Here is a 17,772-nt window from a genome sequence, read left to right as displayed (position 1 = left end):
TGTGGAAAGAAAGTTAAGTATTGATTCTTTATTTCGATGAATACAACATAGTGTGTGTGTGTGTGTGTGTGTGTGTGTGTGTGTGTGTGTGAGAGAGAGAGAGAGAGAGAGAGAGAGAGAGGGAGAGAGAGAACATGGTAGAGGATAATAGTAAAAATGAAACTGTACTCAAGGAATAGGATATAGGGTGGCAGTAGCTCAGAAGAACAGATATGTTGAAGTATTACAAGAAATTAAAAAGGAAAGCACTTCCATTTAAAGCACAGCCCCATGACAGCCATTTCCACATATAAATCCAATAAACAAACAAACAAAAAACATTTCCAAACTGGTTCCATTCCAATATGTTGGGATACAACCAATTTCGTTGTATTTATTTTGTACAATGACAATAAAGACTATACTATACTAAATCAACTCCCATAACCCTCACCTAACATGATCAGTTCCTTGGTTTTTCATTTTAAGGTACTGCCACTGCATTTTTTCCCCAAAGGAGGCTGAACAGCAATAATTAATCCATTTGAAGATCTCATTCTCATTAGTTTATTTATTTGATTCATTTCTCACCTTTACTTTTGCACAGCATATACAATGCTCCTTCCTCCTCCACAACCACCATTCATACGGTGGGTTGAACTGAGAGACCGAATGATAGATTAGACACAAAACCATCTTTCATGATAAGCAAAGACTAGAATTCATGGTGTCTTAGTTTCTACTTCATCAACTTAATTACAATACCAACTGTCCTCCCTTAAAGTAACATTTACTGATATGATGATGCAATTATTAAAAAAAAAGCAAAAAAAAGCCATGCTCTCACTTTAAAAGAAGTTTAATGTGAATCTATCTCTTCTGTCCTTCTATCTCACGAAAAACTCCTTTCAAGAATCAGGGCCATAGTTGGTGTGGTCTATTCAGTCTCGGTGTATAGAGCTGCTATATTTTCCTGTTCAAACGTAGAGAGCTTCGTCAAAAACAGCACCAAAAGTGGCTTGATTTATGATTTGGAAGGGAAGTCATATTGATCACTCAACACAGGATAATTAGAATTTGATGTATTAATGAATGAAAGATTTCAATTATTAACTGAGGGAGATAATAGAATGTCTAAATTCACGTTCCAAAATTTTATTGCAACGTCCATTTAAATTTTAAAGTTATTTCTGTTTTTGTTCATTTCTAATATCTCAAGTCATTTTCTTTCTGGAAAATCATTTTGATTGCAAAGGCATCTGTTTGTGAAGCTGTGACTGTTACAACAAGGTTATAAATTCAATTGAATTGGGGACAGAATTGGATACACTAAAGGTGGGGTTTTTTCCCCTGAAAAGTATATGGGAATAGGCCAACTTTCTCAAGGCATAAATAAAATGCACACATAAAATGCCTAACAGTCAGGCTAAGAAAAAAAATATTTTTACAATGTAAGTAGATGTAACAAAGAGATTAATATCTTCTCAGCTATCTGAATTACTTAGGTTGTGCCCCTCAATTTTTTTTATCTAGGCCAGGCAAGAATGTCACTTTTTCCATTTCCAGTATGAATTATAGTGACTTGTTCTGAATTAGCTAACTAAATAGAAACTTTTGTCCTGAAGACAACTCACAATGCTAGCAAATAGATAGAGACAAATGTGACCAATTTTTCTTTTTTATTTTGTTTTTTTTTAAAAGCACAGAAAGACACCCACCATGTGGCTCAAATACATCTCAAAAATCAATGCTGTTTCCCAGAAATTAATTTTGTTTGTTTCATATCGGGAACAGCAAATTGTCTGGCTCAAAGGCTCAACTCAGCAGCTCATTTATGCTGCCTTTTGGAAGACTCTGAGCAACCTCAGGGCTGCTTGAGGACTTAATGGAAACAAAATGCATCACCACAATGACAAAGCAGAGAAAAGCAGGCTGACAGAAAAGTTTATGAGAATATTTGTGCTACCATCCAGCATAACACCAAAATTCAACACAAACAGGAAATCTGGGGCAAAAACAAAGACAACTTAATACGATATTCTGAGTATGGTCCTGGGTAGGCCTGGCCATGCACAGACTAATTTCTGCTGTTGTTTAGAACCCACTGTGCAATGTTTAGAATCAGTTACTACTGCTGCTGCTCAGTTGACACGGACAAGGTATGCTGAGAAGCCAAAAAGGACCAGACATAATCTGTATGGAGGTTGACTGATGGCTTTGGTTGTTCTACTCTTCTTGATTGTCAAAAATGCTTTTTGGGGTTATATCCATCCTTTCACCAAACTGATCTAGACTGTGTGATAAATATTGAGATAAGACATACAGGAGATAGGCAGATAGATATTTAAATCTATTGCTATAGCTACCCATCTCACAAATGCAACTCTATAACTACCCATCTCACAAATGCAACTCTATAGCTACCCATCTCACGAACACTACATAGTTGGCCAAAATAACTCAGAGCAGTTTGTAATAAAAGTCCAAAGCAAAGCAAACATAATAAACAACATTTTTTTTAAAAAAAATTAATCCTAGGAACATAAAAATGAAATAACAAGTTAAACAGTTGCAAGTTAGAAACATGTACATCATAATTCATAAGATGATTGTTGTCTTGGCATCAAAACTGGCAGATAGGCACTAGACATTCTGCTTGGGAAAAACATTCCTAAGCTATACTGGGAGGTGGGGGCATACATATATGTAAAGGCTTTTTTTTTCTGTTCAGCATATACAGGAATTATAGATTCCTTAACTTGTTTCAGCTACTGTTGCCTAAATTTGAGCTGAAACCTAATCACCAGTTTACTTTTTACTTTAGGCTATGGAAATTTCTAGATTTGTCCTGAAACAACAATTATTATAGCTGAATACAACAATTACTTTAATTGTCATCAGAGAAGAGCCTCTTAGGGAGCCATGATGACAATTTATATATCACCAATCAAGATAATTAAACAGGATGATATTAATACAAGTTTGAAAATCATTGTTCTATCTTAAATAGAAGTATGCTGCTTCTTATTCAACTGGAGAATAATATATGTTTCCCTCTCAGTTCATTGTGCAGATGTTAACTCAAAACTATCAACTTCAGGCTTCTGGTTAATCTTCATAAGAGTTATTTTGAAACTAAATTTGCAATTCAGATGTCCAAGTTAACACAAGATGGGAGTAGATCCACTTTAAGATGCTGATCTTCAACAGAGATTCTGGGTCTCAACCACATGAATCCTCATGTAATCTTTTCAAAAGCAAGATGGAAGAATTGCAAAGAAAAAATCAGGGAAGAAGAGATAGATGACTATTACAAAAGAATCTAAGTTGAAGATTAGAATCTAGGAAAGGTAAAAGAATCAGAACAACAAACAAGATAGCATTGTTAAGAAGAAAAAAAACAGAAAGATATATAATCAGTTTGTTGAATTAGATTATCAATTTTCAGAAAGCTAAAAAAAACAACCAATAAATAAAGTGAAAACAACAGCTTCTAAGAACTAAGTTCAGAAATAAGCATATAAAGCTTATTATTATTATTATTATTATTATTATTATTATTATTATTATTATTATTATTATTATTATTACTTGGGAAGTTTATTGCAAAAGACCACTCTGTGGTCAATGTATTTTGAGCTATAGTTCAATTTTTGTTAGGAGAAGTTCTATGTAGATAAAAGTGAAGCATAATGAAAGGAATAATAAAGCCCTGGGCTCATATTTATTTATTGCAGCAAAAAATAAATGAGTACAGGCAAAAACATGTATCTATCAATAGAAGAAAACACATGTTGAACTGTGGAATCCTTGATGCTCTCTTAGCTTGATTGTTTGCTTACAGACATTTCATTATCAGACTAAGTAACATCATCAGTCTTAATGAAAATGAGGTTTGCTCCATGTTTATATACAGTAGGCTTACCCTGCCATTGTTGTTGTTGTTGTTGTTGTTGGTGGTGGTGGTGGTGGTGGTGTGGATTTCTTTTTGGTACTTCCTTGATTAAAATATTGTTTTCAGCTAGATTTATTTGTCTGGTGTTAAACCCAGTTAACTGACTTATGATGTTGCCTAGTCAAGTAACATATCTATCACTCAGAAATATTTTCAGAGGAGCAGGAATGGCCCATCAGACAGACACTATTTACATTACAAATTTGAAAATTAGAAATGTAAGGAGTCCAGAATATCATAAGCAAGGATGATAATGCATCTCTGCTCCTCACCATATGCATTCAATAAATACATGAAAACTTGAAAGCTACAGATGGTTCCAAATACAGTGGGATGGGCAGTTATTAGTGCCTCTCAGTGCACTTATAGTACACCATTGCTCTCTGAGCTGCATTGATTTGCAGCCTGGGTGCAAATTAAAGGTGCTGGTTACCACTTATAAAGCCATTCACAGCAACATACTTGCAGGACCACTTTTGTCCAAATGTTTCCATCCTTCCTACCAGAGTCAGCAGGGCGTGCATACTTTGGACCTCATCTATTAACCAGTATTATATAACAAGGCCCAGGAAAGGTGCGTGAATTTTGCAAATTATGGTTCCTGAGATTTGTTTGACCTCTTTGCTGGCATTTCATTTTTAGAAAAGCATCCTCCTCCTTCAAAGACTTGGATGCTCTCTCAAGCACAGGGTCTAGAAGGAGCTTATCAATATATATATATTTATCTTTCTGTGGATTTATGGGCTGACCTGCTGTTACTATTATTACTATTGTTGTTTTTAATTTTCTTGCTTTTGTAGTTTTAATCTTAATGTGGTTTTAATTTTAGTCGTATGTTCACTGCTCCTAGTCACAATATGTAAATTGGGTGGCTATATATGTTGATTTAAATAAATTATATAAATATATTTAAATTTAAAAAAAAGAAACTTGACTTGAAAATAGTTATGGAAGATCAAAACGTATTTCTGAAATATTCTGAGTTGCAACCTCTTGGTATCACCTTTCATTTTTCACCATTATTCAAAACTAAGTAATTGTTATGTGTTTCAGATAGACAATTCAAAATATGCTACAGGCTTGATTTCTAACAATTTACTATTGTTTTGAAAAAAATAAAAATAGCTACCTCACTTTATCTGTTCCTCCCATTATACAAAATCCCACTGGAGAGTAATCTTGCAACCTACAATTCAAATAAGTGGTAAATTATTAGACCATTCTACTACACTTTGCCTACTGTGTCCTCTCAGACGATGAAAACTGCTTAAAAACCCTTTAAGGTCTGATAACATCATTCTTTCCGGGTTATACTTACTATCTCTATAGTTATACATCTCTCCAGGAGAAGTTGAAATATTCTAATAATTTATATCATCTCTCAAAAGCACAACTCATGTGACAACCTCCAGGTTCTTAAAATAAGTGCTGTGCCAGTGTGTTAAATGATGCTGAAACTGTCAATGAAGTATTAGTAAGCACACCACACATTTCATTAAAAAAAAATTCTCTAATTGCAAAAGTAAGCAACAATAAGATTTTGCTCCTTACTATAGTCTTAAAGATAAAAAGGGCAAAAGAGAAAGCTCATAAATATACAAAGAAAAATATCACGAATTCAGAATATTTATTTGTCTAATTAAAACAAGAAAACAAAATACGAACTTGAGAAATATTATTAAAACCTCTGATGAGACAAGATTATGGATTTGTTATTGCTTGCTAAAGAAAACAAACGTCTCCACAGTCAAAGGAGATTAAAAGATCTCAAAAATCTGAAGTGATGGCTGGCTTTGTATCACTTTTAACTCTTAGTGGAATAGTAAGGAAGAAAAATATTGTCAGTTACATGGTCCAAATTACAGATCTTAACTTTACTTTCCCTTAGTTTTATTATGCTGAAATGGTGGATAGTTGGAATAATCATAATTACACACACACACATTTTCTCTCTCTTTCTCCTTGAAAACAGGTGTGCAATATTTATTGACTGCACTTTTCTTTTTCTATGCAGACAATATTAAATATATCAGAGTCAGTTTAATCTAGTGGTTAAGGCTCCAAGCTGGAAACCAGGAGACAGAGTTCTAGTCTTGCTTTAGGCATGAAAAATCAGCTGGGTTACTTTGAGCCAATCACTCTCAGTCCAACTCACCTCAATGGACTGTTGTGGGGAGAAATAGGAGGAAGAAGGGAGATTATATATTTTCACTGCCTTGAATTATTTATAAGAATAATAAAGGTGAGATAAAAAAGATGAATGGGTGAGATTTTTTGAAAATTCCCGTGTCTGTGTGTGTGTGTGTGTGTGTGTGTGTGTGTGTGTGTGTGTGTGTGTAAAAGTGGGCGTAGAATAGGACACAGTAAATATTTAGTTCAATATGCAGCTGAATATAATATATATGATTTTCTTATTCCCACTTGAATTATGCAGAAGTGCCAAAGAGCTTTATATGTATCAACCAACATAGAATTTTATTTTTTCTTGTTAAGGACAATTAATTGAAAATAACAAACAAACGTGATCATGCAATTCAGAAGGAGAAATACACACATCCAGACAAATCAAAACCTCTACATAATGAAAACCATTTTTTCTGTATTATTAAATTCATATAGTAACAAAAAGTTTTAAATGGACAAGCAAGTGAAAACACCTAGATTGCTTGCCTGGACAAAGAATTAATCAGGCTGAGGTATTACAGGAAGTCAAACTGATTTCTTCCATCTCAGAGAAGAAGGAATCAACTGCACAGTTCAGATGAAAAGACTTCTTAATTAATCTGCTGATCTTGTGAATGTTTAATTAAACCCAGATGCAGGTACAGGAGATAAGTTAAAAAGCAGATGCCATGGTAACAATTGTATTTTTTAAACAGGTACCTAAAACACACTGAGATCATGATAATAAGCATTAATTATATTTCCAAAATTCATAACTTGGTCTAAAATATTGCACCAGATAATGATAGGCTGGATATATTTGTATTGCTTGAAACAATTATGATTTAATGGAAAGCCAGCAAAGGAATTGAGGGAGGGAGGGCTCTGAAACACAACTGGCTCTAGATAGCAGAAGTGGCTAGAGATAATTCATAGCCAAAAATAGAAGAGCCCATTTAAAAAAAGTTTACAATGGATTAGGAAAGTATTATAGAAATGTAAGGGAAAATATCAGATCTGTTGTGCAGTATTTTTGCAATAGAATTCCTTGTCAGTGTGACCATTCATTCATTCAAAAATTATGACTGTCTTCAGAGACACAAATTTCTCTCTTTCAAGACTTACTATCTAGCTTTCCGTAACCTAGATTCACAAAAGGATTTAATTACAACTCCCTTTATTCCTGACCACCAGTCAGGTTTGTTAGAATTGATGGGAGCCCAAGCTAGAAAACAAATTACAAACAAATCTAATTTGGGGAAGCCTGATCTAAATCCTGAATTCCTCAGTTGATTGGTCAAAGTATGAAATAGTACCACAGTACTCTTTTAAACTCTTTAAAGACTGTAAAAACCCTGTAAAAAGAGTCTGGAAATAAAAGAAAATAGGGAATAAAATAAAACTGGCGTCAGTCATTGATTCAAAGTTGAAACAGCTGCTTACTCTGAGAAGCCTTGAATCAATGGAGCAATAACCATTAGGTTATTATTAGCAGAATCCAGAAACAGGAATTTGGCCTTATGACAATCACTTCCAAATTTTCCCCATAGTAGCAGCAGTCCCATTTATTTATTTATTTATTTTTAAAAGGGGGGGGAGATACTCACTGACAAAAGGATCAAAGGATCACAACAACCCACGGAAGAGTTGGAGATGAAGGTAACTGTGAGCAGTTTGGAAAGGGAAAGGAGGAATAGATAATAGCAGATAACTGTAATGCAGCAGGAAACGTTTAGAATTTTCTGTAACAGCTCAAAGCACCTAGTATATATAGACCACATAATCATCATTGCCATATGTATGTAGGCCACTGCTTTCATATACAAACAAACCCCAAACCACTCCAAAATGGACAAAAAGTATTGTTATCCTCGGGAGTACTATTTTATTTATATTTTATATTTCTTAATTGCCCATGTCCCTCACTCTAGGCAGTGTACAATATCATCAATAAAATTAAAAATTAAAATTAGAATAATTTAGGATTAAAAGTTTTAAAATTGTAAAGCAATATTATTAAAAAATCATATATACATATAAGATTCCATTAAAGATGCCACTGCTGATGGCAGCCTCAGTGAAATGTCTTTAGTAGTTCTGATTTAAATGTACACTGTGAGCTTATGCGCCGGAAACAAATTTGTGTGTTCAATCACACTGGTCCAATAAAGAATGATTCTATTCTATTCCATTCCATACCAAACATTTCAGAAGGTAAAGAATTCCGAGATTAACAGTTAGCAGATTACAGGTGTTGGGACGGGTTTCTTATGAGCCCTCTCAAGTCCCATGATTGTGTGGGTTTCTGTGTTCCTCACCACAAGCCTACAAAGAAGGTCAAAAGACGGGATGTCTCCCAATGCAGTAACAGTGGCAGAAAATCTGTCTTTCTTGAAAAATTTTAACTGATGGGGTCTGAAGAATTGGACCTAGAAGCAAACTGGCATGTAGCTCAACTTGTGGAGCAAAGGTGTTATATATGCCCTTTCTTAGGCACTTAGTATGGCTCATATGGCTGCATTCTGCACCAGGTGAAGCTTCTGGATACTTTTCAAGGGTAGTTCCATATAGAGCATGTTGCAATAATCCAATTGCGAGATGACCAGGGCATGAATAACCAAGCAGAGGGCTTCCCTGTCCAGGAAGGGACATGACTGGCACACAATGCAAAGTTGGACAAACACCCTCCTGGTCACAGTTGCCCTCTGCTCTTCAAGCAGGAGCTGTGAATCCAAAAGGACACACACACACAGTTATATATCTGGTCTGAGATAATGCAACCCTATCCAGGACCAAAATTGATAAACTCCTAGATAGGGGCCTATCCACTGCCACTATGTCTTACTAGATTTCAGTTGAAGTGTGCTGTTCTCCTCTAGAGTCCCATAGCCTTCTGGCATCATAAAAAGTTGTCCACTTCATCATTCACTTCAGCTGGGATGGAAATATGTAGCTGGGTATCATCAGTTTATTGGTGAAACTTTGTCCTATGGTGATGGATGATCTTGCCCAGCAGTTTCATGTTGATGTTAAAGAGGAGAAGAGAACACATTGAGCCCTGTGGCACCATACAAAGAAGGGGCTGTGAGCAGGACCTCTTGGTCCCTATTAACCCAAATTGGGACCAGCCTTGGATGTAGGATGTAATTTCTCTCTTTCAAGACTTACTATCTAGCTTTCTGTAACCTAGATTCACAAGAGGATTTAATTACATCTCCCTTTATTCCTCCTAGCAAAAAACTGTACTCCCCTCCCCTCCCACAACTCCTTAAGTTGACCTTAAAAAAAATGCCATGGTTGATATTATCGAAAGCCACTAGCAGATCAAGCAGAGCAAGAATGGTTGTCCCCAATGGAGTTTCGGTCCTGTGGTTGGGCCAGGAACTGAAAAGGATCCAGATGCAGAACGTGGCTTATAGATTAGACAAGAAGCACAAAAGCAAAAGGGGTGTTGTAATGGCAGAGTTAAACCAAGACAAAGTGCAAAAACAAAACAAAACACCAATTTTTGCTGTTACATTACAAAGGCACCATCATGATATCGATAAAAGCTTAAAAGAAAATTAAAGATTAAGAACAACTGGCCTGAGCTGAGCAAGAAGATGCAAAAGGGAACTCTGAGTTATGACTGAAACTATGGCTTTAATTAGACTCTGCTGTAGTGTACAAGAAACTACTAAAATCAACAGAAAGACTGTGAACACTCATTTAACATTTTATGAAACGTTTCCAAAGTTTTCTTTTTATGGAGGAGGAGGAGGAGAATACAGGAAATGACTTAGTGTTAATATTAAATCCAAATGCCCAGGGATTCTATAGCATAGAATTATTTATTGTTGCACATACTTTAAACTTGCTTTTGAGCATTAAAATCAAAGTAAAGGGAAAGTTTAATTTTAAAAAGCTCAACCTCTCTCCCCAAATTGCATTTATTAGATAAGAAATGAAATGAAATAACAAATAAGATAATAAAACTAATAGCAGCAGATAAAATTTTAAGTCAATCCACAGACACTAAAATTAAATAAGTATAGTCAAGAATATATTCTTTTAATTGTCATGAAGACCAGCCAACACTTATGATTAAGAAATATGCATTTTTTTCCACAAAAAGGAGTGACAAAAGAAAAGCTTCCCTTCTTAAACTCACAGTCTTGGATGCTGATTATAAAGAACAGCAGAAGTTCCACTGTTCCACTGTTGTTAATTTAAATACTGGAAAACCTGTGAAGTCTCCACAAGACTCCATTCTTGCCACTCATTAGTGCAGAGAATCACAGCTTATTAATTGGAATATCATCAGAAGTACCAGAAAAAATCATGAACTTGCTAATTGGTCTCAGACCAATAGTATAGAAGACTTCAGGTGAAATAGTAACCTTTCCTTTGTTTAGACTCTTATCACATATGACTGGAAGTCAAGAATGGCAATGTCGAGCCCAAACCTGGCTGTAAGACCACAAAGCACGACTCCTGTGCTATAAAATGTTGAAACTTTAATTTCATCCTGTGAAAATCTCTCAGTGACATCAGACCATCTTGATTACAAAAGAATTGTAGAAATGCCTGTATGAATCAATTATATTTTATCTCATTCAGTTTGCCTTATTTTCATTTTGCATCAAGTATTGTTATTTTAAACACTGCATAAAAATATCCACATTTTTGTATCTATTTCTCCTAAACTTCATTTTTCCCAGTTTATAATATGGCAGGATAGTCACATCATTTTCATAAGATTCAGCATACAAATTCATGGCTTTGTGCAAATCACAAGGCTGTCCATTGGCTTGGTCAATTAAAAATACTTAATATAATTGATGATCTGCTGAGGCCCTACCACAGCTCATCTAATGAGAAAAAAATATTTTGGGGGGAACAAACCATATGTTGGGCAAATTTTGATGAGATAGCTTAAAATAAACAGCTGGTGAACCACAACTAACAAATGTTTTTAAAATTAATCCAATTTTTCTTTAATTTAGTGCTGTAATATATTTTTTTACTTCACAATTTCTGCTTAATAGTAGTTTATAAAATGAGTACTATTTTTCAGTACATATTTTAATTCCAGATTTTTAAAATGGTTTTTCAATATATTAAGCTATTTTTGTCAAAGCCTTTGCATTATCTAAATACAACAATACATTAATACCTTATTATTATTATTTAAAACTTTGTTTTAAAGAATTTTGACATCTTTGTTATCTCCTTGGTTTTATTCATCTGTCCAATGTAATGAAATAAAGACTCAAAAATAAAATTGCTATTTTAACAATTGGTAAAAACATTTTTAATGGCAGTAAAGAACAATTAGGCATCTTGAAGAATCAAAGATCCTACATACCTATGCAAGAAAAAAAAACCTCTTTAAATTCCTGTAATTCCACAAATCCATCAGATTGTATTTACATTCTCACCTGCTGGGTAGCGTTCTATAACCGGCCAGTTGTCCACCTGTAATGTGGCATTGCCACCACTTCTTGTAAAACGTACTACATGGTATTTCCCATCATTAATGATTGCGTTGACTTCTTCAATTGCGATATCATCTGTTCCAACATTAAATTTAACACCAATTTTTCCTTGGTGCTGTGAAGAAAAGCCAGAAACAATGGAAGATGTTAGTAGTTATTTTTAAAAAGTTACTCTACACATTGAGTTGCAGTGCTTTATCTAGTTTACCCTTTGAAAGGATACGTTCTCCTCAGTTTTAATCTTTAGAAGGATAGCATAGGTAACATTGATCTTCCTCAAAAGTTCTATACAATTTTCTTCCCTCCTACTATTGTCAATTTCCTTCTAGAAGAGATCTCTGAAGGGCAAGGGAAGAAATTACATGAGCACTATTTAAAGAAATCTGCTCAAATGGACTTTTTCCTCCCTCCCTATGGGAATAATCCTAGAACAGTAATTTTATTGTTAAGTAACAAATATCCCAAATAAAATTCCGGAACCAACAGAATGATCAACATTAGAATTCTCAATCGGTATTTAAATGTAGTATTGTCCTGGGTGGATAATATTGATGAGGCAGAAACTGCTCTGTATCACAGCTAGAAAATATACATTATTCAATGTAGCACATGGAAATTTACCAACCAACTGAACTAAGGAAAGAACAGTCCGTAATCTGAAACACCAGGAAGGACAAACTGGTTTCAGATCTAATTAGTCCCACTTCCCATAAAATTATAGTAGCAGTATTGGCAATTAGGTAGTTTTATCTATTCAAAGCATTGCCACATTGCTCAGGCAACAATTCACTCCAAATATTCTTATCTATTTTAATTATTATGAAAAAAGGACTCATAACTGGGAATTTACTGCTTAATGGAGTAGCTTGCTGTGTTCATTTAAAAAATACAGACTAAAGCAATTATTGATTTTTGTTTCCATCAAAGACAAGTGAAATGCTCTTTTTCTGAATAATCATTCTGATAAAACTGAGGGTAGAAAGGAGCAAACTGAAAAGCGAGAAGAAAAAAGGAGACAGTAATAGTACTAGTGGTAATAATAATAATAGTTAACCGTAGAACGACTGACTGAATAAACTTAATTGCTGCACCTTTTGAAAAGCCCCAGATTCAAAAACAAATAGAAAATCACTTATTTGAGAATGTACTATTTCTTTTTTTGGCATCCTCCTGATTTTTTTTTATTATTATACAACTTTGTGTCACTTTTTATACTATATTTCAGATCTATATTGAGAAACCTCCTCAAAGAAGCATTAACAACTTCAGTGCTTCCTACCAGCAGCCTTAATTGTAAGATTAGGCAGAGATGCGGATGTGCATGTTTGACTACATCCCTCAGTTAAACATAACCCTCTTTAAAGGAACTGTAAATTTGTTGGGTGAATTGCATAGACTTCCTTATCATACACAGACTGTGGCCACAGAGCACAGCTAGAATTATCCCCAGGGAGATTGGCTAAGTTCAGAACCACCATCTTGCCTCGGGGTTTAACTTGAGAACAATGGGAGAGAGCCTGAGGTGTTTATGAGGATTTTCATTGACCTGGCATATATAATATTAGGTTGGAGTAGGGGTCACCCGTTCTTCCTTCACGAGGGGAAAAAATAATTTAAAAGAAAAGCCATTTTAAAACCTGCTTAGAAAAGATGACAGGAAAAAAAAACCACAGAAACAATTTTTTTCTAGGTAAACAAATTCCAAAGCAAAAAAAAAAAAAAATGAGATTGTGGATTCTTCTAAACTGTTTCAGCAACTGAAGTGACAAATTGTGCAATTCATGTGTTTTAATCACCCTCTTACTCAGCTATTCATATTCATCAGAAAACGTAAAAACAAACAAACCAAAAATGTAATTTCTCTGGCACTGTAAGCAATCATCCCTTTTCATGAATTATTAAATATTTAAGAACTTCCCCAGAGGCATGTGACTATAAAATACATATACTTTATTCAACTTTTTTGCTCCAAAATCAAATGCTTTTGAAATCCATCCAATTTTGATGATGTTCTTTTATTTCAGTATTCATCCATGTCTTTCCTACTTGCTTCCACTTGCTCCTATATAACATTTTATAAACAGAAAAAAGAAGCAAAACACCTTTAAAAATTAAGCAGGTGCATGCAAATCATAGTAACTAGATGCATTTACATGCTTTTATGTGGCAGAACTCACTACTTCAAAAAACTGGCAACACAAACAACAACATTGAATATCACAGGAAGATTTAAAAAATGCACATGAATGCAAGAGAGCAGAAAACATAGAAACTTTGTTTCTCTGACCCAGTTTTCATTTATTTGTCACCATACAATTCTGATAATGCAAAACCGTAGGTTGATGTAGCCATTCTATGGTCAGTCCTTTCTAAGCATGTGCTAGAACTGTAGCTATATTAACCATTTAGTGATTATATACTAATCACGATGGCATAATTCTGTTATGTAGCTAATCAGATTGACTATACTACAAGAGTGTCAATAGAAGTCTCCTATTATTTGATTTCTGTTATCTCTTCTCCAGCACTGAACTAGTAAGGTAGGAACAAAATTGCTTAAGCTATCTGGACAACCACTAACTCTTTGAAACTTTCTGTATTATAGCTGCAATGCCCCCCAAAAGGGAGTATTTCTAGGTTACTTAAGAATATATTCCCTTTCATTGACATAGTGAATCAAAATATTACATCACTTTTCAGTGCTCAAAGCATTATCAAGTGGAGGGCTCTTTTATAGCCTATATGAGATTAGATAAATGTATGCTTCAGAAGTAAATTTCAACCCAAATATCTAGTTTTTGAAGAATTCTGACATTCCTTTAAGAAAGTTGAGAATTTTATAGGATGTTTTTGTATGTCTTAATTACACACTGTGCAGCAAGTCCCTACAGCAGAACCTGCTACCTTTGAATAGATGCATTCTTCTATCCTGCCTACCCCATCTTTGCACAAAGGCCCACCCTAACTGAAATCAGGGATTCAAAATTCACAAAGACTAGGATTTTCATTTGTGTTGGGCTCTCACAAGGCTAAAATTTTAGGCATATGTAAGTGATACCACATTTTATTGTAAAGCGTTGTACTAAACTTTGAAGAGAACTTAAAAAACCCTCAACCAAAAATTATGTTAATATTGCCACTGCTTCTGTATTCAGATTACATTAGTGTTTATAATACAATTCAATATCAAGATTGTTTAACACCAAATCTCTCTCTTTGTAATGTGCTTTAAAAGAAATTTAGTTATCCAGTCCATTGAAAGACTGTAAGAAGTTCTACAACTGATAATTCAGTTATCATTTAAAGCCATTTGGTTTTGGTTTAGGGTAACAATAGAGTTACTATTATAAGGAAATCTCATTAAAATTTGCATGTAAAAAACAGTAAAAGCAGAAGTAGCATCCAGGAAGCAGTGTTCTGTTTTGGTACTTTCCTTCTGGAATGCGATCCAAAATTACTTTTAATTACAGAAATGCTACTTTAATGAACTGAAGAGGACCTGGAACTCTATTATGTTCCTTTAATATTAAGAACAAAGGAGAATATCTTCCCTTTTGGTGAGAAAATCCAAGTAGCCCAAAATATACTTATTATGTAAAAATACATGAAAAACAAGTCTAAAGTAGATGGCCAGATGGAGTGTACTGATCAAATGTATCACTGCTATTTTTTCTTCTAATCAAGAAAATGTAAAAGAGTTTGACTTCAAAACATTCCAATTTCAAACGGATCATTTCGAATCTCCTTATTGGGGGGGACGGGACTTGCCTGTTTTGAAAGTTCTGACCTGCAACTGGCCCACTGTTTGGCGAGTTCTGATTTGATAAGCCTTTTTCCAAACTTTTCTTCCCAAATCTAATCAACACAAAGTGTATCTTTGCTGCAAAGAAGATTTAGATTCAGAGAGTGAAGTGTTGAAGACAAAACTGCATTTAAGTACTTGGTCACATGTGGAAGTATACTACCTGTCTTCCTGTTTAAGTTAAAAACATTTGATCTTAATTAACTAAGAAGGAATTAACATGGAAGGTGGAATATATATATATATATATATATATATATATATATATATATATATATATATATATATATATATATATATATATATATATATATATATATATATATATATATGTGTGTATGTATGTATGTATGTATGTATGTATGTATGTATGTATGTATGTATGTATGTATGTATGGCAGACTGTAATGTATATGTTTAGGTATGTGCATATTTGGTTCCTCATGCATGTGTTGCTAATCCTGCTTATGTTGTAAAGGTAAAGATTTCCCCCAAAAATGTTGATTTAGAGTGGTTTGTAGGGTTTGGTATGAGCCCAGGTGGCGCAGTGGTTAGGGTGCAGTACTGCAGGCCACTTCAGCTGACTGTTATCTGCAGTTCAGCAGTTCTAATCTCACCGACTCAAGGTTGACTCAGCCTTCCATCCTTCTGAGGTGGGTGAAATGAGGGCCCAGACTGTGGGGGCAATATGCTGACTCTGTAAACCGCTTAGAGAGGGCTGAAAGCCCTAGGAAGTGGTATATAAATCTAACTGCTATTGCTATTGGTATGTATTAATATGCTCTATGCAGGTTCTGGTGCCTTATTGATACTAAGTAAAGCACAAGATACTAAATTTCTAGGATTTATTTAAAATGTAGAGATTATATTGGGATGTTTTATATAGCTTTGATATGCACAATTCTCTATGCAAGTTCCAAGAATGGCAAATAACAAAATGTGCTTTGTGAAGTACAAACACCACTCTTTTTGCACTTGTGTTACAATATTATGTGCAAGCCATAAAGTACTTTTTTTGTCATTTTTATGAAATTTCAGCTTGCTACAAGACACCCTAGGGATACTGTTGTGCCTTGTTTTAATGTTATTCATATAGTTAAGAAGCACCATCCCCTTTTATATGCAGCCAGAGGCTATTCATATGTCCAAGCAGAAGGATCAGTAATGAGCACCCTAGTTGCTTTGTGCCTGGCAGGCAGGTTAAAAGAAAAGACCCAAATGTGCTGCATGATATTGCTAAGTAGGTAAGGTAGCAGTGCCTAGAGAGAAAAAATGGCTAAGAAAATGATTTTTTTTTAAAAAAAAGAACATAAAGAAAGCTTCACAGAAGTGGAAGTACAATTTATGCTTGCCTGCTTATTTGTCTTCTGGCTTGGAGAGGCATATTTGAAAGTAATATGAAAGAAATGGGTTCTTTTACTCTACATTATGCAACCAAGTTCTCTAGGGAAGGTGGAAGGAAAGTGGAGATGAGAATGAACAGCAGCAAAGTGGACAGACTCAGTTACAGGAATATGAGTGCACCCATTTACTTAGAAGGAAGAAGATGGACAAGGTAGGCCAAGAACTGTAGAAATTAGTAGTGGACCTCCCCCCTCCTCCCCCCATAACAGAAATTCAACAAGATCTGTGCTTTCATTGCAAAAATATCCCTGAATATTTTTCCCTGCAGATGTAACGGTAACAATCAGTTCAGTAGAATTGTGTAATATTTGGAAGCTAGGAAAACTATTCCTTTTTGACTAACTTCCAGGTTAGCACTTCTAATGAGGAACCTACTGTACCTATGGAAGTCCTAATTCATTCAATCAGTTTTCTTTGAAAGTTGCTGTTAAGCATGTCATTTGAGTTCATTGAGGACATAATTGTGAGCTCTCTAGCTCCTTCTTGACTCTGAGAAAATTCAATAGTTCAAGTCCAGAACTGCTAAGTTCTTGCTGTAACTCTGGCCATGGATCACTACTCCCACTAAGAATGGGTCATATTCATATTCCCTTTCATTTGTATTCTATGTTGTACACTCATCATCATTATCATCAATCATTATCATAATCATCATCACCTTCCTTTGAGAAAAGAGATTCCTATATTTTTCCACTGGTTGTTATTCCAATACTTTGGTTTTCACTCCATAGTTAGCTTTTCAGTTATGTAAAACCCAGGAGATCTCTCATATTTCCATTAAATCATGAGCGAAGATAATTTAAGCAACCTTAGAAACAATGAAGATACTGCAACTGATAAGTGGATATCTTCCTATGAGAAATTATCTGAGAATTTCTCCCTGTCAGCCTCTGCTTTGCTGCTGCTTCGGCTGCCATTGAAACAGGGAGGGAGGGCATGGTATTTGGGAGGGGACTGATCGTTGTGCTGGAGGAAGATTCTGGAGTTTCTAC

At 34.7% G+C, this 17,772-nt stretch overlaps 1 protein-coding gene across 19 annotated transcripts in view; it reads right to left on the bottom strand.

Annotated features, from left to right (window-relative positions):
- Nucleotides 1-17,772, bottom strand: part of NRXN1 (neurexin 1) — an 828,007-nt gene that overhangs the window by 137,136 nt on the left and 673,099 nt on the right. For all 19 annotated transcript variants that reach the window (XM_087717540.1, XM_087717541.1, XM_087717547.1 and 16 more), the window contains one exon: nucleotides 11,518-11,689. In XM_087717540.1, the coding sequence (XP_087573666.1) occupies nucleotides 11,518-11,689 (172 nt within the window). The remainder of the gene's footprint in view (nucleotides 1-11,517; nucleotides 11,690-17,772) is intronic.

Source organism: Thamnophis sirtalis, unplaced genomic scaffold, assembly GCF_051295495.1.
Source record: "Thamnophis sirtalis isolate CommonGarterSnake01/CBP01778 unplaced genomic scaffold, rThaSir2_p1.2 scaffold_6, whole genome shotgun sequence".
NCBI classification, from domain to species: domain Eukaryota; kingdom Metazoa; phylum Chordata; class Lepidosauria; order Squamata; family Natricidae; genus Thamnophis; species Thamnophis sirtalis.
The sequence above is the reverse complement of the archived record's forward strand: the minus strand, read 5'-3'. Positions and strand labels throughout refer to the sequence as shown.